This window comes from Haematobia irritans, chromosome 4 (genome assembly GCF_050003625.1).
Source record: "Haematobia irritans isolate KBUSLIRL chromosome 4, ASM5000362v1, whole genome shotgun sequence".
Lineage (NCBI taxonomy): Eukaryota > Metazoa > Arthropoda > Insecta > Diptera > Muscidae > Haematobia > Haematobia irritans.
This window is the reverse complement of record NC_134400.1, coordinates 59,475,264-59,502,313: the sequence shown is the minus strand read 5'-3', so window position 1 is coordinate 59,502,313 and position 27,050 is coordinate 59,475,264. Positions and strand designations below refer to the sequence as shown.

Sequence of the window (27,050 nt, the reverse complement as noted above, 5' to 3'; positions counted from 1 at the left end):
TTAACAAAGCAAAGTCCACCAGAGCTCCTGAGGATTGGGACGCTTACAAGAAGAATCTGAGAGGATACAAGCGAGAACTGAGAAAGGCTCAGCATAACTCTTGGAATGCTTACTGCAGCAGTATTGAGAATACGTCCGAGGCTTCCAGACTACGGAAGGTACTAGCATCCACTACACCGCTCCAGGTTTCATTAAAACATCGGAGGGCAATTGGACAACGTCCAGTGGGGAGACACTGGAGGTACTATTGGACACACATTTTCCTGGAAATCAGACGGCTGAACCATGTTCTGGCGGTGCAACAGTGGCTCAGCGGTCATTTCCTATCGAGGAAATTGTATCGGAATCTAGAATAAAATGGGCGTTAAATAGCTTTGGACCATTCAAATCCCCCGGACCTGATGGAATAACTCCGGCGGAGTTACAAGCAGTGACTGAAAGAATTATCCCCTCGTTGACGGTGATATATAAACGATGTATAAACTTAGTATATATTCCAGAGAAGTGGAGGGAAACAAAAGTCGTTTTCATACCGAAAGCCTCTTACTCGAGTGCGAAGAATTTCTGACCAATCAACTTATCCTCAATCCTACTTAAGACTCTGGAGAGGATGATGGACATTTATCTTAGAACTAGCGTCGATTCAAGTTTGCTCTCGAAACGACGGAATGCATACTCGAAGGGCAGGTCTGTCAAAGAATACACAATCGTGGCGTTTCTAGACATCGAAGCTCGATATTAAATGGAATGACAGCTCTGAATGTTGATCCAGGTATACTTAGAGGGGTTTTAGACGATGCAATTGGTTGCGTGCAATTTTTTGTATTCTCTTTTAAAGTTGCTTCTTAAAAACTTCAGCATTTATACGTTGAAATTTTTCATGCAATCGCTTGAAATTTCAAGTTTCAGAAATGTCAAAAAATTGCAAGAAGAACGGAAAACATGAAATTTTTTCTACCCCCTTTGCTTCTCTACCCCGTTTGCCTACAAACAAGAATTGCGTGCAATTATTGCATGCAATTATTGCATCGTCTAAAACCCTTCTTAGGCTGTTAGACGAACTTCTAAGGAAGAGACGCATTTCAGCCACACTAGGACAAGCAACCATACAAATGTATATGAACAGAGGCACTCCTCAAGGAGGAGTTCTATCACCTCTTCTTTGGAATGTTGCTATAAACAACCTTCTGGTGTGTTGGTTGTAAAATTATTGTTTAGAATTTAAATATAATGTGCTTTTGAATGGTTATCGTTAACTTTAGGATTCGATTGAAAAATATTTATATATGTATATAATCGACTTCGCGTTCTTCTTTTGTAAGAGTTTTTGAATTTGTTGGTAAATTTCAAACTTGATACAAAAACCTTTTTTGTTACAAAAATTTTATTTTTGCAATAAAAAAATAATATTTGATGTGAGCTCAGTCCATTTCGCTTCTATATCGAGCACTGTTCTTTTCTGACTTTAAGTCTTTTATAAGACACACTTTACAGTTTCGTAGTAACAATTTAATATAGTAACATAGTATGTAATGTTGAACCTAACCACCTTTTCGGGATCTTCCGAACGTATGTGGAATATATGTAAAAACAAAAATAAAATTTTGGTGTTCGGTCGAAGCAGGGATCGAACCCAGGACCCTTGGCACGCAAGGCGGACGTACCAACCACTGATGCACGCCGCCAACAAATGTATGTTTCTGTTAAACAATGTTGTGTTTGCATCGGCTCGTGGGTGTTGCAAGCTATGCTATACAAATGCAACTTGGAGTAAGGAATTTTCTGGCCCATTTGTTACAAAGAACTTATATACTTCACCTGTGCGTCCTATCCTAGAATATGGATCTGTAATTTGGGACCCACAGTACCAAATTCATTGCAATCGTATTGAATCTGTACAGAAGCAATTTTTACAGATTTGTTTACGTCGGAATAACTAGACACCTCAAACCTTGCCGTCTTAGAAAGAAAGATTATCACTTATCAAATTACCTACACGGAAAAGTAGACGTACCATGCTGAATATCTGTTTTACTGTTATGTAATTAACGGAAAATGTAAATCTGACTTCCTTATTAACAGTATATCGTTCAATGTACCGTTTAGACCTACCCGCAACTTTGAACTGCTTCACATTGAATACTTCCGAACGAAATTTGAAAACAACGATCCGCTTCGCCGACTTTGTAATGAATTCAATAAATTCTATCATTATCTCGATTTTTCAGAAGAGAAATACAATATAAAGAAAAAGATAAGATTATTATTAAATACTTGATATATTAACAAACCATATGTATATATTGTAATATATCAGTGTTAGTCTGTAAGGTTTAATCCATACACTGAAAAAAAGCGTGCTCGGTTCCAAAGATTTTGTCTTTACTTTAAAAATTTTGGTATTGATTCAGAGCCAAAGAAGCGGAGAATTCAAATAAGGATACTTTTAAGACACAATTCTCTTTTAAATTTGGGTTTTGCGTACTTGCTTCTAGGAAGAAAATTTTAATTGTTCGCTTCTTCAGCTTTTTTTCTTCATATGCTATCAAAGTCCTTTAAAAATGAGTTTACGACAACTTTATTTTCCAAATTAAGACTCGACTTCCAGTAGAAATTATGCTCTGTTTCAAGTAAAAAACGTCTTTAAAATAAAGTGTTGAAAAACATGTTCTATATTTGAACGATTTTTTGCTTTGTAGTCAAGATGCAAAAAGGCAACAAATTTAATGACAATTTCATTAAGTTTAAAGAATTTTTCTGAATTTTTAAAGTCAAGTTGACCTAAGCCCAAATATTTTTTCTTTCATGTTATGATACACATTTTTAAGTCAAATCCCTTAATTATAAGGACAATACGACTTCATTGAAAAGTTTGTCGACTTTTGGACAAGGAAAAAAACTTTATGTTAGAGAAATGTGTCTTCTATGCTAAGCAAAATTGCATTCGTATTTTAAAGACATGAAATCTTTGACCTCACGACAATATTTTTTTCAGTTTAGATGAAAAAAAAATTATCTATTGATGACCATAACAGCTACGTAGTCCAGTGGATAGTGTGCTGGCTTACAAACTGTGTGGTCCGCTGTTCGAATCCCGGTCCGGCAAAAGGTAAAATTTAAAAACAAAAAAATAAATAAAATTGAATAATTTCTTCTACAATGTTTGTATTACAGAAAAAGGTGCTAAGAAATAAAAAAACTAGTGGAAGTGAGAAAGATGTGAGGAAATATACAATTAGGCAAAAAAAAATTTGAGCACAATCTTCTTTGCGAACAAATTCTTCTAAGCATATAATATTTTTGGGCTCAAAATGCTTCCAAACATATTATATGTTCACATAATAACATATAGTTTTTGGAAGACAACATTATTGAATTTGGATGGAAAAATACAAAATGTTTGGAACTTAGACTACCCAAACATATTATATTGTTTAGACCAATATGCTTTCAAACATATTATATATTGGAAGAAATCAAATATATAAATGTTTGGGCAATTCCCAAAAATCTTCATGCTTGGAGCAAAATGTGTTTGGAAGTATATGTTGCAGAAGCGATTTTTTTGAGGGTGTACATGTATGTACTCACTCAAAAAAAGTTTACTTGGATTCAAAGATTTTGACCTTCCCTTAAGGATTTTGGTATTGATTCCGAGCCAAAGATGCGTCTTCTTTAAAATAAAGAAATTTTTTAGCGACCCATCTGGCTATAAATCTAGGACCATTAAAATTAAAACTAGAATAAGATCTCATTTATCAAATTTGCATTCCCTTTTCGCGGTTTATTAATAAAGCTATTCACGTACATACAAATTCCAGTATAAAAATCCAAATTATAACGGATACTTTAAAGTAAAAAATGTTTTCTTAATTCTAATTTAATTTAATGACAATTTCTTTAAATCAAAAATGTGTTTCTTTACTTTAAGGAAAATTAGCCTTAGTTCAAAGACACACGAATCTAACGGAGGGACGCAAATTTACAAAATTTGTGTCCTAAATTGAATGAAAAAAAAATTGAATCAAAGATTATAAACTTTATTTTAATTAAAATCTCATTATTTTGAAGATATTTGTCCTTAATATTTTGTAAATTTCACATCCTAAAACTTAGGTTGCGTAATCTTTAATATTATGTAAATATTTTTTTTTCAGTGTATATAACAATAAACATATGTTACCATGTCCATCTTGGAAAACATACGGAAAAAAGTTCAATTAAAAAATTATATGGTGGACAAACCTTCATTTGGTAATTTGAAGTCTGCAGAAATGGGCAAGATATACCTCTATAAAGTAAATATATGTGAAAAACGAATAGTTATATGAATTTATGCAACACCTACATTCTTTTCGCTGAAAAGTGCACAGGCTCATTACAGTTTCGTACACTGGTAGAAAAAGTTTCGTTATATTAATGAAATGTGTCATTAAAATTGAGCCAATGAAACGATATAACTAAATTTTTCGTTATTATAACGAATTTTCTGTTAGTCAACGAAACGTTTCGTACTATTAACGAACATTTTCATTGTCTTAATGAAATTGTTTCGTTATATCAATGAAAAATTTTCGTTGGCTCAAATTTAATGAAATTTTCTTTGTGTGTAGTGAATAATAAACATAGAACGTGGGTGACTTAAATTGGTGTTTCTATTTTATAAATTCACAATAAATTTGCTCTACATTTTTAATCCTTAAGGTGAGTACTAAGTTCGAGTTTAGCCGCTAAAGGGAAAACTAAATCACCAAAAAAGACATACAATTATACATATTTGTTGCAAATTTTTTATAACTTCATGGGGAAAAGCAAATTTTCACAAAGTTTGTATTTCTTAAAATGGATTATTAAACAAAAGTAATCATGAAAAGTTACTATTTTAGCGGCTAGACTCGAACTTAATACCCACCTTTAGTGAAAATGACTTCGGGGAAATGATATTTTAAATAAAGAACGCGGAACACTATCGAATGAACCTTGGTGGCAAAAAAAGCTTACTTTTTTAGAAAAAGTAAGCTTTTAAGTAAGCATGCGGCTGCGCAAAGAATTAAAACGTGCTTTGGACTTTAAATAAGAGTCGTTTCTTCTTAATTGAAAATCACAATATACGATAAATCATCTAACTACAGGATTAAAATTTGTCAAATTTAAATAAAAAAATTTACCAATTCTGACTGAAATAATATGAAATTGCTTAATTTATCAATAGATATTAGTTCCTACTGTATTTAAACCATTTTTCGAAGATCTTAAAAAAAATAATACACTACAAATGAATAAACTCGAATAATTCGTTAGGCTTCATTAATATAACGCTTGTTTTCGTTGATACAACGTACGTCTTTCATTCAGACAATGAAAAAATTAGGCTCATACAAAGAATAAGTTTCATTCATACACGAAACTTTTTCTTCCAGTGTTCAATATTAAGCATAAAATTCAGCCTCCTGTCCTATAGAACCCAAAGATGTTTGCCCACTCAATACCACCTAAGAGATGGGCTTAACCGTGGCAACCTTGCAGTACATGACTAGTTCTGCACTGTTAGAAAAATATGTTTTTCATATGTTTCGATATAAACAAAATGTGTTTCGGCACAATTTTTAAACACAATATATTTAAGTGCAAACATGTAATGTTCTCAAACTAACACTAAATGTTTGGAACACATATGTTAATATGTTAGAATATATTATGTTTGGGGCATGCATGGTTCATAAAAATTATATGTGTGAATGTAAACATATATAAATTTACAAATTTCGAGTAAACATATATATGTTGTGATATTTTATTCAGAGAGCGACAGAGAGAGAGAGAGAGAGAGAGTATAGAGAAAGAAATAGAGATAAAAACCGGGAGGGTTGACGAAAGATATCAAATTAACACAGCGAGAGAATCGAAAGAGAGCAATTTCTGGGAAACCGTCTATATGTTGTTTCGGAAACTGCTTTATGATAAGGCCAAAAATTTTATACGCTTAAGTCTAAATATTATTTAATTTAAGTCTAAATATTATTTAATTTATGTTTATTATAAAATTATTTATGTATGTTTATACTCGACCCCACGTTCTTCCTTTGTTAGAGTTTTTGAATTCCTTCCAAAATATCAAACTTTTATACCAAAACCAGTTTTTTATTACAAAATTGTTATTTTTGCAATAAAAAAATAATATTTTATCCAAAAGCTCAGTCCATTTCGTTTATATCAAGCACTGTTTCTGACTGTAAATCTTTACTAAGCCACATTTCGAAGTTTCATTATAAAATTTGAATATAAATGTGTAAATTAAAAAAAAATTGGTGTTCGGTCGGAGCAGGGACTGAACCCACGACCCTTTGCATGTACGGCAGACATGCTAACCACTGCTCCACGTTGCCAACACATGTATGTTTCTGTTAAATAATGTTATGTTTGCATGGGCTCGTGGGCGCTGCAAACTATGCTATATAAATGTAACTTATAACGATAATTGTCTTCTGGTGACTATAACAGCTACGTAGCTCAGTGGTAGTGTGTTGGCTTACAAACTGTATGGTCCTCGGTTCGATTCTCCGTCCAGGCGAAAGGTAAAATTTAAAAAAATTATAAAATTGAATAATTTCTTCAACATTATTTGTATTACAGAAAAAGGTGCCAAGAACTAAAAAATTTCGTGGAAGTGAAAATTATGTTAGGGAATGAGCACAATCTTCTTTGGGAAAAATTCTTCCAAGCATATAATATTTTTGGCTCAAAATGCTTCCAAAAATAGAATATGTTCACATAAAACAAACATATTAATGTTTCGGCAGTATCCAATAATATATGTGCTTCCTGCAAAATATGTTTGGAACATATGTTAGAGAGACGATTTTTTTTGAGGGTGTGCCTTTGCAGGATTTAACCCTGACCATTTCTCAGTCATCAGCAGTGCACTTTTTATAATATATCTATTGTGAGTGAGAATTTTTATCTGCGTATGCCACCACTTGTATCCCTTCTTGTTTTAAGGAAACCAAAGAAGTGGTGATAAAACTCCTCCTTGGTGAGTGCCTGTGCTTGCTCTAGTTAAAAGATCATCTAACAGCCTCAGTATCCCTTGATCAACATTCAGAGTTGTCAATCCATTTAATATCGAACACGGATGGACGTTATTGGATGCACCTACACACAAAGAAAATTTCATTGAAATTGAGCTAACGAAACTATTTCATTGATATAATGAAACATTTTCATTGCGACAATGACAATGACAATATTTGTTAATAGTACGAAACGTTTCATTGATTAACAGAAAATTCATTATAATAACAAAAAATGTCGTTATATCAACGAATTTGTTTGATTGGCTCAATTTCAATGACACATTTCGTTAATATAACGAAGTTTTTTCTATTAGTGTACGATATCTAGAAATGCCCCAATTGTGTATTCATTGACAGCTAGTGAACTTTCAAAAAAGCTTACTAGTTAATGCAATGCGGTTTCAGTAAGCCTGCCCTTCGAGTAAGCATGTTGTCGCTTGGAGAACAACCTTGAATCGATGTTGGTTCCCAGCAAAAAAAGCGTCACCAAAAAAGTAATGAAAATGGATCCGGAAGTGGTGCAAAATTAGCACACAAGCGATGATTTTAACATGGGCTTGTCATAGGAAGGATGTCCACAATTTCAACAGCCGCTGCACTGAATTTGCATCATTTCTTAAGGTGTGATGCGTTTTCAGTGTTTTATATGTGAATTAAAAAATATTGTGATATTTTGGCAAATAAATAATTTTTTTAATTTCTTGTGATTTTTAATGCATCCCAACTATTGTCTTAAACGTTTGATATCAAATTTTTTCAAAACTTCGCAATTTTTCTAGAATGAATTTAGAATATTTTTCGACAAAATTCCAACTATTTGTACCATTTTATAAATCCTTACTCAGTTTTTAACCTTTTTGAAACAAAAAAAAAAATAAAATTACTCATTAAAAACAAAAAAAAAACGAATTATAAAAAATTGAATTAAAATAACTTTCTGTGAAGTTAAAATGAAGAGCTTTTGGGTGGACATATTTGGAAGTGCTTTTAAAGTAGTACCTTTAGAAGAACTTCCAATTTTTTTTACTGGGTTATAAGAACAATATATATTAGCCTCTCCAGTTTCTTAAGATTTAAGATAATTCTCGTAAAAGAACGGTCTTAAATCCCAGCAGAGGTGAAAATTTCAATTTCATTATTCCCTGCTCCACACTGTGGAACAGGGTATTATAAGTTAGTGCATATGTTTGCAACACCCAGAAGGAGACGAGATGGACACATGGTGTCTTCGTCAAAAATGCTCAGGGTGGGCTCCTGAGTCGATATAGCGATGTCCGTCTGTCCGTGAACACATTTTTGTAATCAAAGTCTAGGTCGCAGTTTTAGCCCAATCGACTTCAAATTTGGCACAAGTATGTGTTTTGGCTCAGAATAGATCCCTATTGATTTTGGAAGAAATCGGTTCAGATTTAGATATAGCTCCCATATATATATTTCGCCCGTTATGGACGTATATGGCCCCAGAAGCCAGAGTTTTACCTTGATTTGCTTACAATTTTGCACAAGAAGAACAATTAGTACTATAGTCAAGTGCGCCAAATTTTATTGAAATCGGTTCAGATTTAGATATAGCTCCCATATATATCTTTTGCCCGACATGGACCAATACGGTCCCAGAAGCCAGAGTTTTACCCCAATTTGGTTGAAATTTTGCACAGGGGGTAGAATTAGCATTGTAGCTATGCGTGCCAAATTTGGTTGAAATCGGTTCAAATTTAGATATAGCTCCCATATATAGCTTTCGGCCGATTTACACTCATATGACCACAGAGGCCAATTTTTTGCTCCGATTTAGTTGAAATTTTGCACAAGGAGTAGAATTAACATTATAGGTATGCGTGCCAAATTTGGTTGAAATCGGTTCAAATTTAGATATAGCTCCAACATATAGCTTTCGGCCGATTTACACTCATATGACCACAGATGCCAATTTTTAACTCCGATTTAGTTGAAATTTTGCACAGGGAGTAGAATTAGCATTGTAGCTATGCCTGCCAAATTTGGTTGAAATCGGTTCAGATTTAGATATAGCTCCCATATATATGTTTTTCTGATTTCGACAAAAATGGTCAAAATACCAACATTTTCCTAGTAAAATCGCCACGGCTTACTCGAAAAGTTGTAAAAATGACTCTAATTTTCCCAAACTTCTAATACATATATATCGAGCGATAAATCATAAATAAACTTTTGCGAAGTTTCCTTAAAATTGTTTCAGATTTAAATGTTTCCCATATTTTTTACTAACATTGTGTTCTACCCTAATGCATTAGTCGACTTAAATTTTGAGTCTATAGATTTTGTAGAAGGGGTTTTTCCCGGGAATTCCCGGGAAATTGCTATTTTTTCGTTCCCGGGAATGAAGTGCGGGAATTCCCGAGAAATTTTTTTTACTATATTTTATGGATAATAGAGGGTTTTATATGGCAAATGACAGTTGAAATCTAGTTAATGAGGCTTTCGGAAGAGTAATGTGAATAACTATGGCACCAAGGTTCTAATCCAGAATCAAACGGACTCCCAATTGTTAAAAGAAGTTTGCACTTCCTAATTTATGATTGTCATATTTCTGTAAACCGACATTCCGACGGACTGGAAGACAGTAACCCTTTAAAAACAACGGGACATTTTACATTATGTAGCCCACGTTGGCAAATGCATTATTTCAAAATTTCATAATTATTGCAAGGATGTTTTTTTATGAAATAAGACAATTCCAACCTTTTTAAGATAGTTACTTTAATTTCAAATTTATACCTTATACACATTAGGCTTGAAATCTATTAAAATTGGGGTTTAAAGCTCTTATTTATAGGGCAGACGGCAACTGAAATCTAGTTAAAGTGGGTTTTGGAAGTGTAATGTGAATGTCGTATTACATGGTAGTGTTTCCCTTTTGAGAATATTGACTGAACATGTGCATTTATTGACCCCGTTTAACGATGGTGAAATCGAAATAAGTTTCTTTCATTTCCAAACAGTTTTTATACTCTGCTCCACACTGTGGACAGGGTATTATAAGTGCATATGTTTGCAACACCCAGAAGGAGACGAGATAGACACATGGTGTCTTTGGCAAAAATGGTCAGGGTGGGCTCCTGAGTCGATATAGCCATGTCCGTTTGTCCGTCTGTCCGTGAACACATTTTTGTAATCAAAGTCTAGGTCGCAGTTTTAGTCCAATCGACTTCAAATTTGGCACAAGTATGTGTTTTGGCTCAGAATAGATCCCTATTGGAAGAAATCGGTTCAGATTTAGATATAGCTCCCATATATATTTCGCCCGATATGGACTTATATGGCCCCAGAAGCCAGAGTTTTACCCTAACTTACTTAAAATGTTGCACAAGAAGAACAATTAGTACTATAGTCAAGTGTGCCAAATTTTATTGAAATCGGTTCAGATTTAGATATAGCTCCCATATATATCTTTCGCCCGATATGGAGTAATACGGTCCCAGAAGCCAGAATTTTACCCCAATTTGGTTGAAATTTTGCACAGGGAGTAGCTATGCGTGTCAAATTTGCTTGAAATCGGTTCAGATGTAGATATAGCTTCTATATATGTTTTTTCTGATTTCGACAAAAATTGTCAAAATACCAACATTTTCCTTGTAAAATCGCCACTGCTTAGTCGAAAAGTTGTAAAAATGACTCCAATTTTCCTAAACTTCTAATACATATATATCGAGCGATAAATCATAAATAGACTTTTGCGAAGTTTCCTTAAAATTGCTTCAGATTTAAATGTTTCCCATATTTTTGTACTAACATTGTGTTCCACCCTAGTGCATTTGGCGATTTAAATTTTGAGTCTACAGATTTGGTAGAAGTCTATCAAATTCTGTCCAGATCGAGTGATATTTAAATGTATGTATTTGGGACAAACCTTTATATATATAGCCCCCAATACATTTGACGGATGTGATATGGTATCGAAAATTTAGATCTACAAATTGGTGCAGGGTACCGGCACCGCCCGACTTGTTTAGTGTTACAAAAAATTCCACTATATTAATAGCGTTCTTCCGAAAACTATACCAAAATAGACCGCTTTAACCATTGTCAAAATGTTTTGTATTACAAAATATTTCGTATTTTAGTATGATTTATGATGGCTGATATAAGAGAACAACATTAATATATATTGTTAGTTGTCCAGAGAGCGCCTTATAACCGTCTCTTTAGGCGATTTCTAATTTATTCACATGTCTAAATGTACTCCACATCAAAGCAGGTTTCCCTTTGACCGGGATCCCGGGAAATTAAAAAAAAAATCCCGCTTTCCCGGAAATGCAAAAAGTCCGGGAAAAAGAAAACACTAATTGTAATCGCTTTTCAGTGTTTCAGTTTCATTTATTACTCGAACTATTCGAAATATTTGTGAAGTGAATTGCATTCACTAGAACATCAAGTACATCGAATGGGCTTGTGCAGGCCTTTGATTCATATTGACAATGTCGAAAACCGTATACCACGGTTAATTGCCTCTACGATTAAACAATTTTCTGACTTGTTTTATCATATTTTTAATACAAAAATACACAATTAATTCACTTTTTCCAATTACCTATCTCGTTTAACTCCATAAAAGATACACAATATGAAAAGTCCTTTCATCTTTCTTCGTACACTGAAAAAAAAAGAATGTCCGGTTCCAGAGATTTTCTCTTTACATTAAAAGTTTTGGTATTGATTCCGAGCCAAAGAAGCGGAGAATACAATTTAGGATACTTTTAAGACACAATTCTCTTTTAAATTTGGGTTTTGTGTACTTGCTTCTAGGAAGCAAATTTTAATTTTTCGCTTTTTCAGCTTTTTTTCTTCATATGCTATCAAAGTCCTTTAAAAACGAGTTAACGACAACTTTATTTTCCAAATTAAGGCTCGACTTCCAGTAGAAATTATCCTATGTTTCAAGTAAAAAACGTCTTTAAAATAAAGTGTTGAAAAACATGTCCCATATTTGAACGATTTTTTGCTTTGTAGTCAAGATGCAAAAAGACAACAAATTTAAAGACAATTTCATTAAATTTAAAGAATTTTTCTGAATTATTAAAGTCAAGTTGACCTTAGCCCAAACAGTTTTACTTTCATGTTATGATACACATTTTTAAGTCAAATCCCTTAATTATAAGGACAATACGACTTTATTGAAAAGTTTATCGACTTTTGGACAAGGAAAAAAACTTTATATTAGAGAAATGCGTCTTTTTTGTTATGCAAAATTTGCATTTTAAAGACATGAAATCTTTGACCTCACGGCAATATTTTTTTTCAGTGTGTAATAAATAAATAATATTTGCAGATACATTTGTTACATGCAAATTTTTGTGGTGTATTCGTAATAATTTCAACAAATGTGGTAACTATAATAAACTCCAATATGGGTTAACTGTAATTGCCAAGTATTATTTGATGTAACCAATGAAAATAGCTTGAAGATTTTAAGTTGAAAAAGTTGCAAACTTTCCAAAATGTTACTTAATTATTGGTTTAACGATACATATTCGTAATAAAATGTATCTCTTTACTTTAAGCTGATATCAAAAATTTTTGAAAAACTTTTTGTTTTTTAATAAGAGATAGGAGATAACATAATAACTCATTATGTACATCCTCAAAAAAAATCGCTTCTCTAACATATGTTCCAAACATATTTTGCAGGAAGCATATATATTATTGGATACTGCCGAAACATTAATATGTTTGTCTTATGTGAACATATTGTATGTTTGGAAGCATTTTGAGCCCAAAAATATTATATGCTTGGAAGAATTCTCCCCAAAGAAGATTGTGCTCATTCCCTCACATAATTTTCATTTCCACGAAATTTTTTAGTTCTTGGCACCTTTTTCTGTAATACAAATAATGTTGAAGAAATTATTCAATTTTATAAATTTTACCTTTCGCCTGTATGATCCTCGAACCGAGGACCATACAGTTTGTAAGCCATCACACTATCCACTGGGCTACGTAGCTGTTATGGCCATCAATAGACAATTATCGTTATAAGTTATATTTATGTAGCATAGTCTGCAGCGCCCACGAGCCGATGCAAACAAACCATTATTTAACAGAAACATACATTTGTTTGCCACGTGGAGCAATGGTTAGCATGTCCGCCTTTCATGCAAAGGGTCGTGGGTTCAATCCCTGCTCCGACCGTACAACATTTTTTTAATTTACACATTTATATTTATACTATATTAAATTTTTATAATGAAACTTCGAAATGTGGGTTATTAAAGATTTACAGTCAGAAACAGTGCTTGATATAAACGAAATGGACTGAGCTTTTGGATAGAATAATATTTTTTTTATTGGAAAAATAACAAATTTGTAATAAAAAACTGTTTTTGGTATAAAAGTTTGAAATTTTGGAAGTAATCCAAAAACTCTAACAAAAGAAGAACGTAGAGTCGAGTATAAACATACTTAAATAATTTTATAATATACACATAAATTTATTTAGGGGTGTACAGTTTTTTACATGCTGTTTTTTTGCAAATGTCTAATTTCTTTACTCCGAATATTCATTCTAATATTCAAATTAAATAATATTTAGACTTAAGCATATCAAATTTTTGGCCTTGTCATAAAACAGTTTTCCGAAACAACATACAAGCGGTTTCGCACAAGTTGCTCTCTTTTTATTCTCTCGCTATGTTATGTTGATATCTTTTGTCAACCCTCCCGGTTTCCATCTCTATTTCTTTATACATATGTTTACTCGAAATTTGTAAATGTATATATGTTTACATTCACACATATAATTTTTATGAAACATTCATGCCCCAAACATAATATATTCTATCATACTAACATATGTGTCCCAAACATTTAGAGTTAGTTTAGGAACATTACATGTTTGCACTTAAATATATTGTGTTTAAAAATTGTGCCCGAAACACATTTTGTTTATATCGCAACATATGAAAAACATATTTTGCTAACAGTGTACACTTGTTTATTATTGAAGGTAATTAATTAATTAATTTTAACGTTGTATTATATCAAACGTCTCACGACTATTGTCCACTTTTAAGAGGTATCCGGTTTGCAGAGTGTCCAAGTTTGAGAGGTTTCACTGTATATTCTATCATATTACCATATGTGTCCGAAACATCATTTTTGCACTTAAAAAAACTATTTGCGCTAATGCAAAATATTTCTGTTTATATATTAGGTTAGTAAAAAGAAAACCATTCTATTTTCAATCGATGTATTTACCTGTGCTTTGCGTTGTAAAAGTCTACATTGCGAAAATGGCGTTATGATGAAATTCAAATAAAAACACTAACAAAGAGAACAAATAGAGGGAATGTTTTACAGCCAATTTCTGATATCCGAACGAAATCAATTGCGAACGAACGGTAGTCACTCACTTTCGTCTAGATTTGGGTTTCTCTAATTTCCTTTTGTTCGTTCGCATGGCTTACGTTACTGTCAAATGCTAGCATTACCAGATCTCAATTATTTAAATTTCCTGAAAAATATCCATACATTTTAAAAATTATTTTCCATAAAATTCAATCTGGCATCGCCGTTCTTTTAGCAAAGTTTTCCAGCTTCTGATATTTGGTTTAGCTCAATAATTTTTTAACAAATTAGCCCGCGTAGAGAGATAAGGATTTATATTTCAATATTTCTACAATAATTACAGTTCAGTTCTCCATTTAATGAGTGTTTCATTCGAAATGTATGTGTTTGTTCCTATTAGACTTTCCCTTAAACGGTCTCTATGGCCGTTATAAAGAAAAAATAGATCGATATAATTAACTTTTATCACACATTTACAATAAAAGCTTTAATCAATTTATCAATTATTAAGTTTTTCGTATTTATAAATGCCTTTTTCCACAAAACGAAAGGTCTTTACCAAGTGAGTGGTTTTGACATTTCAGTTCGTAAAATGTGAACGAATCGAGTTAGAGAAACCCAATTTTCGAGCTTACGTTACGTCTTCGTTCGCATTGACTTTCGTTTCGATTTTTGTTTAGACACCCCTTAGAGAAACCAAAACCAGCTGTTTTTCGTTTTGTACGCGAACGAAGACTAGAATTCGGATAGCAGAAATAGGCTGTTAATTTTCTTTGTTTTACTGATCTCCTTTTGGCTATGATCGTTTTCCTTTGTCACCAATCGCTTCAGCCTTACACACAATGGGCATCGCAATTAGAACGCTTTTAATATTCGATTGTTTTCATAATTTCGAAGAAGAAGTTTGCTATACCTTAACACCATAATATCTACTTTAAATACATTAAAAAGTAGATTAATGTATAAATTTGTAATGTCGCTCTCTCTTAAGAAAATCCTCAAAACTACAAGAACAAATATTCTTAGATGCTAAGCAATGTTGCTTATTTCTACAGTTTAACTAAGTTTGTTTTGTGAATGTATTGAGAATGGTACATGGATCAAAAATTTATTTAAAATATTTCCAAAGAAAATTTGAAATAATAAATAAAATATAAAAATGCTTAAGAAATTTGTTTATTTAAAAACGTAATTTTATATTTATACTAATATTACTACACAGAAAAAATGTCACGAAAATAAAATTAAAATCTTAATTGAGTTTTAAAAAATATTATATTACATGTTAGCCTGATACCGAAACAGGCAATTGACGTCCAAATGCATTATATCTAATTATACAATTATTTTTCGAGCTTTATGGATCTAATCTATATCTTTCCATAAAGCTCGAAAAATAATTGTATAATTAGTTTTAAAAAATATTTACTTAAAAATTTAATTGATTCAACAAATTTTTTAATTGAGACAAAAATTAATAGAATGAATTAATTTTTTAATTGGATCAATTAAGTTTTTAATTGACCTTCAATTAGTTTTTTAATTGATACTATCATTTCTGTGATTGAAGACATTTCAATTAAAAATTAATTAGATCAATTTAATTCCGTGATTGAAGACAAAAAATATTTTTTGTGTGTAATGTTGGCGATTTCAATAGAAACCAAATAAAAAATGAATCCAATTATTGTATTCGAAAATTAAGTGGTTATATGTGTTAATGTGGCTGAGTACCAATACCAAAATCTTTAAATTATGAAATATTGTTCCGAGCTACCTTAACATTTAAATATACAATTTAAGATAACTTTATTGTTTATATACCACACATGTCACATATTCAAATTCTTCAAGCTTCTTCATATTTATTTTTGATTACTTTAATTTATCTATGTTATTTATCCATTTTCTTTTGTTAACGTGATTAGGTATTACGAAACCGGTAGCATTCGCCCAAGGGCCATTGGCGGCTCCAAACCCAGAGTTGCAACAACAGAAGTAGTGGCGAAAATTGCGCAATATAAAAGTGACTGTCCAAGTATATTTGCCTGGGAAATTCGTGATAAATTGCTACAAGATGGCGTTTGCACAAACGACAATATTCCAAGTGTATGTACAATTTAATTTTCTACAATTTTATTTATTTGTTCTTGTTATAGTATTCGTATTTATTTGCACATAAATATATCGGATTTATGTATCTTAAACGTATTTAATAATAACTTTAATAATTCAGAAAATTCTTTAAATTTAAATTTGTTGTCTTTTTGCATCTTGACTACAAAGCAAAAAATCGTTCAAATATAGGACATGTTTTTTAACACTTCATTTTTAAGACGCTTTTTACTCGAAACATAGCATAATTACTACTGGAAGTCGAGTCTGAATTTGGAAAATAAAGTTGTTGTTAACTTGCTTTTAAAGGACTTTGATAGCGTATGAAGAAAAAAAGCTGAAAAACGAAAAATTAAAATTTGCTTCCTAGAAGCAAGTACACAAAACCCAAATTTAAAAGAGAATTGTGTCTTAAAAATGTCCTTACTTGTATTCTCCGCTTCTTTGGCTCGGAATCAATACCAAAATTTTTAGAGTAAAGACAAAATCTTGGGAACCGGGCATGCTTTTTTTCAGTGTACTATGTTCGTTTACGAACGAGAAAGACTATTTTTCATAAGTTTGGGTGTAAAAATTGTATGTTTGGAACTCAAATTTTTACCACCTTATTTTTAACAGCAAGCATATAAACTAGCATAACATGTTTGCGACGAATATGTAATTATGTTAGAACATATTATGTTTGGGACATAACATTTTTTTAATATAATATGTGTACACGGATGAAAAAGACTGTTTTTCATATGTTTGGCTATAAACATTATATGTTTGGAACACAAATTTTTAAACACAATATTTTTGAGTGCAAGCATATAATGTTCATAAACTAGCATAACATGTTTGGGACATATATGTTAATATGTTAGAACATATTATGTTTGGGACATAAAATGTTTGTAAATATAATATGCTTGGATGCAAACATATATTAATTTAGAAATAGCCTATAAACATATATAGCGTTATTTAACAGGGAGCGATATTGAATTAAGTTGGTGGTTGTTGCTTGTTATTACAAAATTAACATTTTATTTTTCCTTGGGCAATTGATCAGCTACTTCTTTGATCCTTACAAACTGTGTGGTCCGCTGTTCGAATCCCCGTCCGACAAAAGGTAAAATTAAAATAAAAAAAATCATAAAATTGAATAATTTCTTCTACAATGTTTGTATTACAGAAAAAGGTGCTAAGAACTAAAAAATCTCGTGGAAGTGAGAAAGATGTGGGGGAATATACAATTGGGCAGAAACAAAATTTTGAGCATTCAGGTCGAAAACCTATGTTGTTAGCACCTATATTACCTGTTTATTTTCATAATTCATTATGATTGTAAATATATAAATAAATAAATAAAATTTTGAGCACAATATTGTTTGGGAGAATTTTTTTTAAGCATATAATATTTTTGGGTGCAAAATGCTTCCAAACATATTATATGGTCACATAATAACATATTGTTTTTTGGAAGACAACATTATTGAATTTGGATGCAAAAATACAAAATGTTTGGAACTTAGACTACCCAAACATATATTGTTTAGACCAATATGCTTTCAAACATATTATATATTGGAAGAGATCAAATATATAAATGTTGTCAAATATATAAATACCCAAAAATGTATATGCTTGAAGCAAAATATGTTTGGGAATATATGTTACAGAAGCGATTTTTTGTGAGCGTGTAGATGCAAAAATATGTTAATTTAGAAATTAATATATGTGAGTCGGAGAGAGACCGTGAGATTATGCTGCAAGTAAAAACGGAAGTAGCTAAGGTTCGCCTTAAAAATATATACATACACTGAAAAAAATATTGGCGTGAGGTCAAAGATTTCATGTCTTTAAAATACGAATGCAAATTTTGCACAAATAGCACACGCAAAAAAATATTTCTTTCCTCCCAAACGAAATTTTAGACAAACAAAGTTCGTTTCTCATTTGCTTTTCGCTGTAAGGAAGTGTATTTGGAAGAAAAGTATATACTTATTGTGATAAACGTTTATTCTTTTCCAGGATGTAAAAACAATTTCATAAAGACAAACTCAAAAAAAAAAAAAAAAAAAAAAAAAAAAAAAAAAACATTGTTTTCTTGCTAATTGCATTTTCCCTCACATCTTTCTCACATCCACGAGGTTTTTTAGTTTTTAACACCTTTTCCTGTAATACCAACAATGTAGAAGAAATTATACGATTTTATAAATTTTTTTCCTTTCGCCTGGACGGAGAATCGAACCGCGGACCATGCACTTTGTAAGCCAACACACTAACCACTGAACTATGTACCTGTTATGGTCATCAATAGATAAATATTCATATAAGTTATATTTATATAGCATAGCTTGCGGCGCTCACGAACCGAATAAACAAAGTTTATTTAACAGAAACAAACATTTATTTTGGCACCGTGGAGCAGTGGTTGCTACGTCCGACTTGCATGCCAAGGGTCGTGGGTTCAATCCCTGCTTCGACCAAAGTTTGTTTTTGTTTTTTTTTTTACATATATTCCAGATATGTTCGGAAGATTCCGAAAAAATGTTCAACATTACATTGTAGTATATTAAATTTTGAACTGTAAAATGTGTCAGAAAAGAACAGTGTTTGATATAAACGAAATGGACTGTGTTGTTGTTTCAAAAATAACTTTTTTTATTGAAAAAATAAAAATTTTGTAACAAACGAATTTTTTTGGTGATAAAAGTTTAAAATTTTCGAAGCAATTCAAAAAACTCTAACAAAAGAAAAAAGTTTTCGGTACACGTTTTCCAAACGTTTTTTTTTCTTTGCGTGCATAGAAGACGCATTTCTCTAATATAAAGTTTTTTTCCTTGTCCAAAAGTCGATAAACTTTTCAATGAAGTCGTATTGTCCTTATAATTAAGTGGTTTGACTTTAAAATGCGTATCATAACATGAAAAAAAATGTTTGGGCTAAGGTCAACTTGACTTTAATAATTCAGAAAAATTCTTTAAATTTAATGAAATTGTCTTTAAATTTGTTGTCTTTTTGCATCTTGACTACAAAGCAAAAAATCGTTCAAATATAGGACATGTTTTTCAACACTTTATTTTAAAGACGTTTTTTACTTGAAACAGAGCATACTTTCTACTGGAAGTCGAGTCTTAATTTGGAAAATAAGGTTGTCGTAAACTCATTTTTAAAGAACTTTGATAGTCTATGAAGAAAAAAAGCTGAAAAAGCGAAAAATTAAAATTTGCTTCCTAGAAACAAGTACACAAAACCCTAATTTAAAATAGAATTTTGTCTTAAAAGTATCCTTACTTGTATTCTCCGCTTCTTTGGCTCGGAATCAATACCAAATTTTTTAAAGTAAAGACAAAATCTTTGAAACCGGGCATGCTTTTTCTCAGTGTACAAAGAAACTTTCATTAAAAGTGTTTTTTACCAGTGTATGCCTAAGGTGAAACATAATATATTTTAACAATACAAACAGTATTTTGCTTGGACCAATCCTGAAAATATAACCAGAATGTGTTTGGGAGTATATGTAACAGAAGGGATTTTTTAAGGTGTATTTCATAGGAACAACAAAATGGTTGAATTTTGTATAAAGTCGAAAACGTTTATTACGTACCCCGGGTTACCTGTAATATCGGTGGTTCCCAAATTTTGTTTTAATTCTGCATACAAATGACTACGAACAAAACAAATATTTTTTAAAAACTTTCATTCACAATCGCACAACTACTTGGGTTGTAGTAATAACTGCCGATGGCAATATATCTTGGAACTACTTAAAATTGTCTTCTAAACTGTAAGTTAGTCCATATAGAGTCTACAACAGCGATGTGGAGTCGAGTCAATTTTGCTAGACTGCGACTCCAGCATTTCTTATTAGCGTCGACTCCGACCCCGGTGTTGTACCTAAATCTCATTTTAACAATATTCCAATTGTAATTTTAAAGTGTAGTGTTCCAAAAATAGACCGACATAATTATTCTATTTTGCCATATGTGTTTATATGTCCAAAAGAACTCTAATTTTAATTTTTGATACGACTCGACGACAAATCTCAGCATTTTAGGAATGTAGAACTCCACATTTTAATTCCAGGCTAATAAATTAAAATACGACACAAGGGTATATAGAGACCACATCAAAACAATCTCCAGAATATGTATTTATAAAAATAAAAATTTCAAAAAAACAATTAGGCTTCCAGAAGTTTAAGAAGAAAAATCCTGGTATTAAACTATATAAGCATTTTATAAAAAATAAATCTATATAAAAAATAAAAATCCACAAAAATCAAAATGTCGGTGTCGGATATATAAAACAAACATAAACTGCCAAAAATAAGGACGGGCGGAATTTTAAATAACCACAACGGATGACAGGAATAGCTGAACAGTTACGAATATTGTTTCGAGTGGCTTTGATGAAACAAACTTTCTCCCAAAAGACCGGCTCAGATGGCATTTGGCAGAGATTTAATTTAAAATTACAGCTTCCAAGGACATGGGGTTTATATGGAGATTTCTCTAATTATCTCCATATACAAAATCTGGACTGACGGGAAATTTCCGCATTTATTTATGGATCTCAAATAACTCTAAATTCAAAATTTCTGAAAAATCTTATGAAAATTTTAGACTGGGAAAAATTTCTTAAAACAAATCGGAAGATGGGTTTATATGTCCACGGATGAAAAAGACTGTTTTTCATATGTTTGGCTATAAACATTATATGTTTGGAACACAAATTTTTAAACACAATATTTTTGAGTGCAAGCATATAATGTTCATAAACTAGCATAACATGTTTGGGACATATATGTTAATATGTTAGAACATATTATGTTTGGGACATAAAATGTTTGTAAATATAATATGCTTGGATGCAAACATATATTAATTTAGAAATAGCCTATAAACATATATGTGTTTAGTAGCTTGATCCTTACAAACTGTGTGGTCCGCTGTTCGAATCCCCGTCCGGCAAAAGGTAAAATTAAAATAAAAAAAAATCATACAATTGAGTAATTTCTTCTACAATGTTTGTATTACAGAAAAAGGTGCTAAGAACTAAAAAATCTCGTGGAAGTGAGAAAGATGTCGGGGAATATACAATTGGGCAGAAACAAAATTTTGAGCATTCAAGTCGAAAACCTATGTTGTTAGCACCTATATTACCTGTTTATTGTCATAATTCATTATGATTGTAAATATATAAATATATAAATAAAATTTTGAGCACAATATTGTTTGGGAGAATTTTTTTTAAGCATATAATATTTTTGGGTGCAAAATGCTTCCAAACATATTAGATGTTCACATAATAACATATTGTTTTTTGGAAGACAACATTATTGAATTTGGATGCAAAAATACAAAATGTTTGGAACTTAGACTACCCAAACATATATTGTTTAGACCAATATGCTTTCAAACATATTATATATTGGAAGAGATCAAACATATAAATGTTTGGGCAATACCCAAAAATATATATGCTTGAAGCAAAATATGTTTGGGAGTATATGTTACAGAAGCGATTTTTTGTGAGCGTGTAGGTTAGGTTAGGTATGGTGGCAGCCCGATATTTCAGACTCACTTAGGCTATTCAGTCCATTGTGATACCACAGTGGTGAACTTCTCTCTTATCACTGAGTGCTGCCCGATTCCACGTTAAGCTCAATGACATGGAACTTCCTTTTTATAGCCGAGTCCGACCGGCGTTCCACATTGAAGTGAAAGCACTTACAGAAGCTTTGAAACATTCAGAAATATCACCAGCATTACTGAGGTGGGAAACTTTTTGGTGTTTGGTCGAAACTGGATACGGCCCTGTGCACAGAAAAAAATTTCCGTAGTTAAACTAACGCTAAATTTAACTTATTTTTATTGTAAAAAAATATTTGTTAGTAGTTAAATTCTATTATTTTTTGCGAAATTTTCCACAGATCAATGAAATGTTCGTTTTTTTAAGTATGTCTCAAATATTTTATGAACTAAACGTGAGTATAAAGTTCGATGACCGTACACATAAGTTCAATATGATCTAAAGCAAATCGTACGATTCCCCAAAATAGTAAGAATGAACAACTGTATGGTTAAAATGGTCATGATTTGGCGCCAATGATTTTCTTCTTAAATTTTAGTTCATTTCTTCTTCTATAAGAGGGTATAATTTCGTGAACTGCAGTTAAAAAGTACAATAGGGCATTAAATTTTCCTGGTTTTAACCAGGGCTGTGGAGTCGGAGTCGGAGTCGGAGTCTTGGAGTCGGAGTCTGAAGATTTTGCTGGAGTCGGAGTCGGAGTCGGAGTCGTAAAAATTTTGCTCGACTCCGACTCCGGCTAAACCAAATTTTTTAAAACACTTCACATATTTGTAACTAAGCAAGTTCTTACGCAAATAAGTTTCCATTGCGTTATTCATTCGATCAATGTACAGCATGATTGTAAATGAAAATCAACTTCCAATTACGGCTATCTTTTTATGTTTCCTAGAATGTTTGACTGGCAGATGGGCTGGATCGATCCATTTTAATGCCCATATCAATTTATTTGAAATGTTTCGAACAATCGATATTATTTTTATTTTATTTTAAGGCAATATACATATGTGGAATATTGGCAGAAAATTTTTTCAAAAATGTTTTTATAGAAAATTTTGTCAAAATGTTATTTCTATAAAAAGTTTTGTCAAAATTTTATTTCTATAGCAAATTTTGTCAAAATTTTAATTCTATAAAAATTTTATTCAAAATTTTATTACTATAGAAATATTTTTATACCCTGCTCCACACTGTGGAACAGGGTATTATAAGTTAGTGCATATGTTTGCAACACCCCGAAGGAGACGAGATAGATACATGGTGGCTTTGGCAAAAATGCTCAGGGTGGGCTCTTGAGTCGATATAGCGATGTCCGTCTGTCCGTCTGTCCGTGAACACATTTTTGTAATCAAAGTCTAAGTCGCAGTTTTAGTCCAATCGACTTCAAATTTGGTACAAGTATGTGTTTTGGCTCAGAATAGATCTCTATTGATTTTGGAAGAAATCGGTTCAGATTTAGATATAGCTCCCATATATATATATTTCGACCGATATGGACTTATATGGCCCCAGAAGCCAGAGTTTTACCCTTATTTGCTTAAAATTTTGCACAAGAATAACAATTAGTCTATAGTCAAGTGTGCCAAATTTTATTGAAATCGGTTCAGATTTAGATATAGCTCCCATATATATCTTTCGCCCGATATGGACTAATACGGTCCCAGAAGCCAGAGTTTTACCCCACTTTGGTTGAAATTTTGCACAGGGAGTAGAATTAGCATTATAGCTATGCGTGCCAAATTTGGTTGAAATCGGTTCAGATTTAGATATAGCTTCCATATATAGCTTTCGCCCGATTTACACTCATATGACCACAGAGGCCAATTTTTTGCTCCGATTTAGTTGAAATTTTGCACAGGGAGTAGAATTAGCATTGTAGATATGCGTGCCAAATTTGGTTGAAATCGGTTCAGATTTAGATATAGCTCCAATATATAGCTTTCGGGCGACCACAGAGGCCAATTTTTCACTCCGATTTAGTTGAAATTTTGCACAGGGAGTAGAATTAGCATTGTAGCTATGCGTGCCAAAATTGGTTGACATCGGTTCAGATTTAGATATAGCTTACATATATATGTTTTTCTGATTTCGACAAAAATGGTCAAAATACCAACATTTTCCTTGTTAAATCGCCACTGCTTAGTCGAAAAGTTGTAAAAATGACTCTAATTTTCCTAAACTTCCAATACATATATATCGAGCGATAAATCATAAATAAACTATTGCGAAGTTTCCTTATAATTTTAGACTTTCCTTACTTGTTAAATGTATGTATTTGGGACAAACCTTTATATATAGCCCCCAACACATTTGACGGATATGGTATCGAAAATTTAGATCTACAAAGTGGTGCAGGGTATAATATAGTCGGCCCCGCCCGACTTTAGACTTTCCTTACTTGTTTTCTATAGAAAATTTAGTCAAAATTTTATTTCTATAGAAAATTTAGTCAAAATTTTATTTCTATAGAAAATTGAGTCAAAATTTAGTTTCTATAGAATATTTTGCAAAATTTTATTTCTATAGAAAATTTTGCAAAATTTTGTTTGTTACACAATTTTTTTTTTTAAATTTTATTTCTATTGATAATTTTATTTCTATAAAAATTTAAGTCAAAATTGTATTTCTATAGAAAATTTTGCCAAAATTTTATAGTAATAGATTTTTTTATTAGAAAATTTGGTCAAAATTTTATTTCTACAGAAAATTTGGTCAACATTTTATTTCTATAGGAAATTTTGTAAAAATTTTATTTCTATAGAAAATTTAGTCAAAATTTTGTTTCTGTAGAATATTTTGCAGAATTTTATTTACTACACAAAATTTTTTCTAAAATTGTATTTTTATTGATAATTTTTTCAAAATTTTATTTCTATAAGAAAAACTTGTCAAATTTTATTTCTATAGCAAATTTTCTCAATTTTTTTCTTACTGATGCTCACTTATACTCACTGCTATAAAAATGTATTCAAAATTTTATTAATATAGAAATATTTTTTTCTATATAAAATTTAGTCAAAATTTTACTTCTATAGAAAATTTAGTCAAAATGTTGTTTATATAGAATATTTTGCAAAATTTTATTTCTATAGAAAATTTTGCAAAATTTTGTTTGCTACACAATTTTTTTTAAATTGTATTTCTATTGATAATTTTTTCAAACTTTTTTTCTATAAAAAATTTTGTCAAATTCTATTTCTACAAAAATTTTATTCAAAATTGTATTTCTATATATTTGGTCAAAATTTGATTTCTATAGAAAATTTAGTCAAAATTTTGTTACTGTAGAAAATTTTCCAAAATTTTATTTCTATATAAAATTTTGCAAAATTTTATTTACTAGACAAAAATTTTTCCAAAATTGTATTCAGTGAGCATACAATTTTGGAAAAATTGCTGCTAAGTCGAAAGCTTGTAGAAATGACTCAAATTTTCAAATTTTTCAATGAATGAATCATAAATGCATTTTTGCGAAATTGTCTAAACAATTATAAATATTTCCCAAATATTGCCCGAGTTTTGTAGAAGTCTGATTTGAGATTTTATCAAAATGTAGATCTAAATACAAAGTTGTGCAGAGTATATTATAATCGGCCCGCCCGACTTTAGACTTTCCTTGCATTTTTATTTTTCGTTAAAATTGTGTTACGTCCCATAACGTTAGATTTAAATTTTAAGTACATAGATTTTGTAGAAGTATATACAATTTTGTCTTCAGATTCAAATTCATGCATATGGAAATATAAACCTTTATATAGATCGCAACAAATTTAAAGGATTTGAAATAGTATCAATAATTTTGGTCCACAAATACATATACTGTTGGTATATTCTCATATTATGATGGGTATTTATATCATTATTTTATTTTTTAAACATTGCCATAAATTTGAAATATAGAATTCAATTGGCATCTAATGTGAAATTAAGATCTTTTTTGGCACACATAAATAAACACGATACTTTATATCGTCCACTTACGGTACCCCCACAATAGAACTACAAATTAGTGGTATTAAAATGAGATTTAGTTATATTACCCGGAGTCGACTCCGGAGTCGGAGTCGGAGTCGAGCTGATGAAAAATGCTGGAGTCGGAGTCGGAGTCGGAGTCGAGCAAAATTAGCTCGACTCCACAGCCCTGGTTTTAACAACACTTTGGGAAAATCTCAAAATATGAAGTAAAATCTAGTTCAATTTTCGTACGAGTTAGTTTATTCTTCCTATGAAACAGTTTACTTTTTTTTCGGTGTGTATGCAAGGCGGGCATTGCACTACGGTGGCTCCCAAATGCAGCTGCTATATTACAAAATTGTCCGGTATGACCCATTATCGAAGTCGACATGCCTGCCAAAAATTCAGAATGTTAGGTTCTACTGCTATATTGCCTTAAAATTTTACCTTTATCAAGAGTACATATAGGGTCAAAATGGATATTTTAATATGTTAAAAATGGACAATACAATTGATTAATTCATCCCATATTCTAGTAAAACCTACTTTTTATATCACCGTGAAATTTCACCATATAAATACACTTTGAATGACCTGAAATCCAGTACTTCGTTTTTCGTTGTTCGATTAAAACCCCTAATGGAATCTAATTTGTCGAAACATTTCTTTAGTTACAAAGATAGGAAGTGCTTTTCAAATTTTGTTTCGCCGGAGTCGGAGTCAAGCAAAATTTCTACGACTTCGGCTCCGACTCCAGCAAAATCTTCAGACACCGACTCCAAGACTCCGACTCCAATTCCACAGCCCTGGTCTACACCCTAAAAAAATCGCTTCTGTAACATATACAAAACACATTCTACTTCAAGCATGTATATTTTGGATTGGTCCACCCAAAATATTGTTTGTGTTGTTCAAACATGTTATGTTTCAACTTAGACATACACTAGTAAAAAAAACTTTTAATGACATTTTCTTTGAATGTAGTTCGGGCTTACATCCAGTTTT

At 31.4% G+C, this 27,050-nt stretch overlaps 1 protein-coding gene across 1 annotated transcript in view; it reads left to right on the top strand.

Annotated features, from left to right (window-relative positions):
• Positions 1–27,050, top strand: part of ey (eyeless) — a 111,206-nt gene that overhangs the window by 22,233 nt on the left and 61,923 nt on the right. The window contains exon 2 of the mRNA XM_075306680.1: positions 16,325–16,505. Coding sequence (XP_075162795.1) covers positions 16,325–16,505 — 181 coding nt within the window. The remainder of the gene's footprint in view (positions 1–16,324; positions 16,506–27,050) is intronic.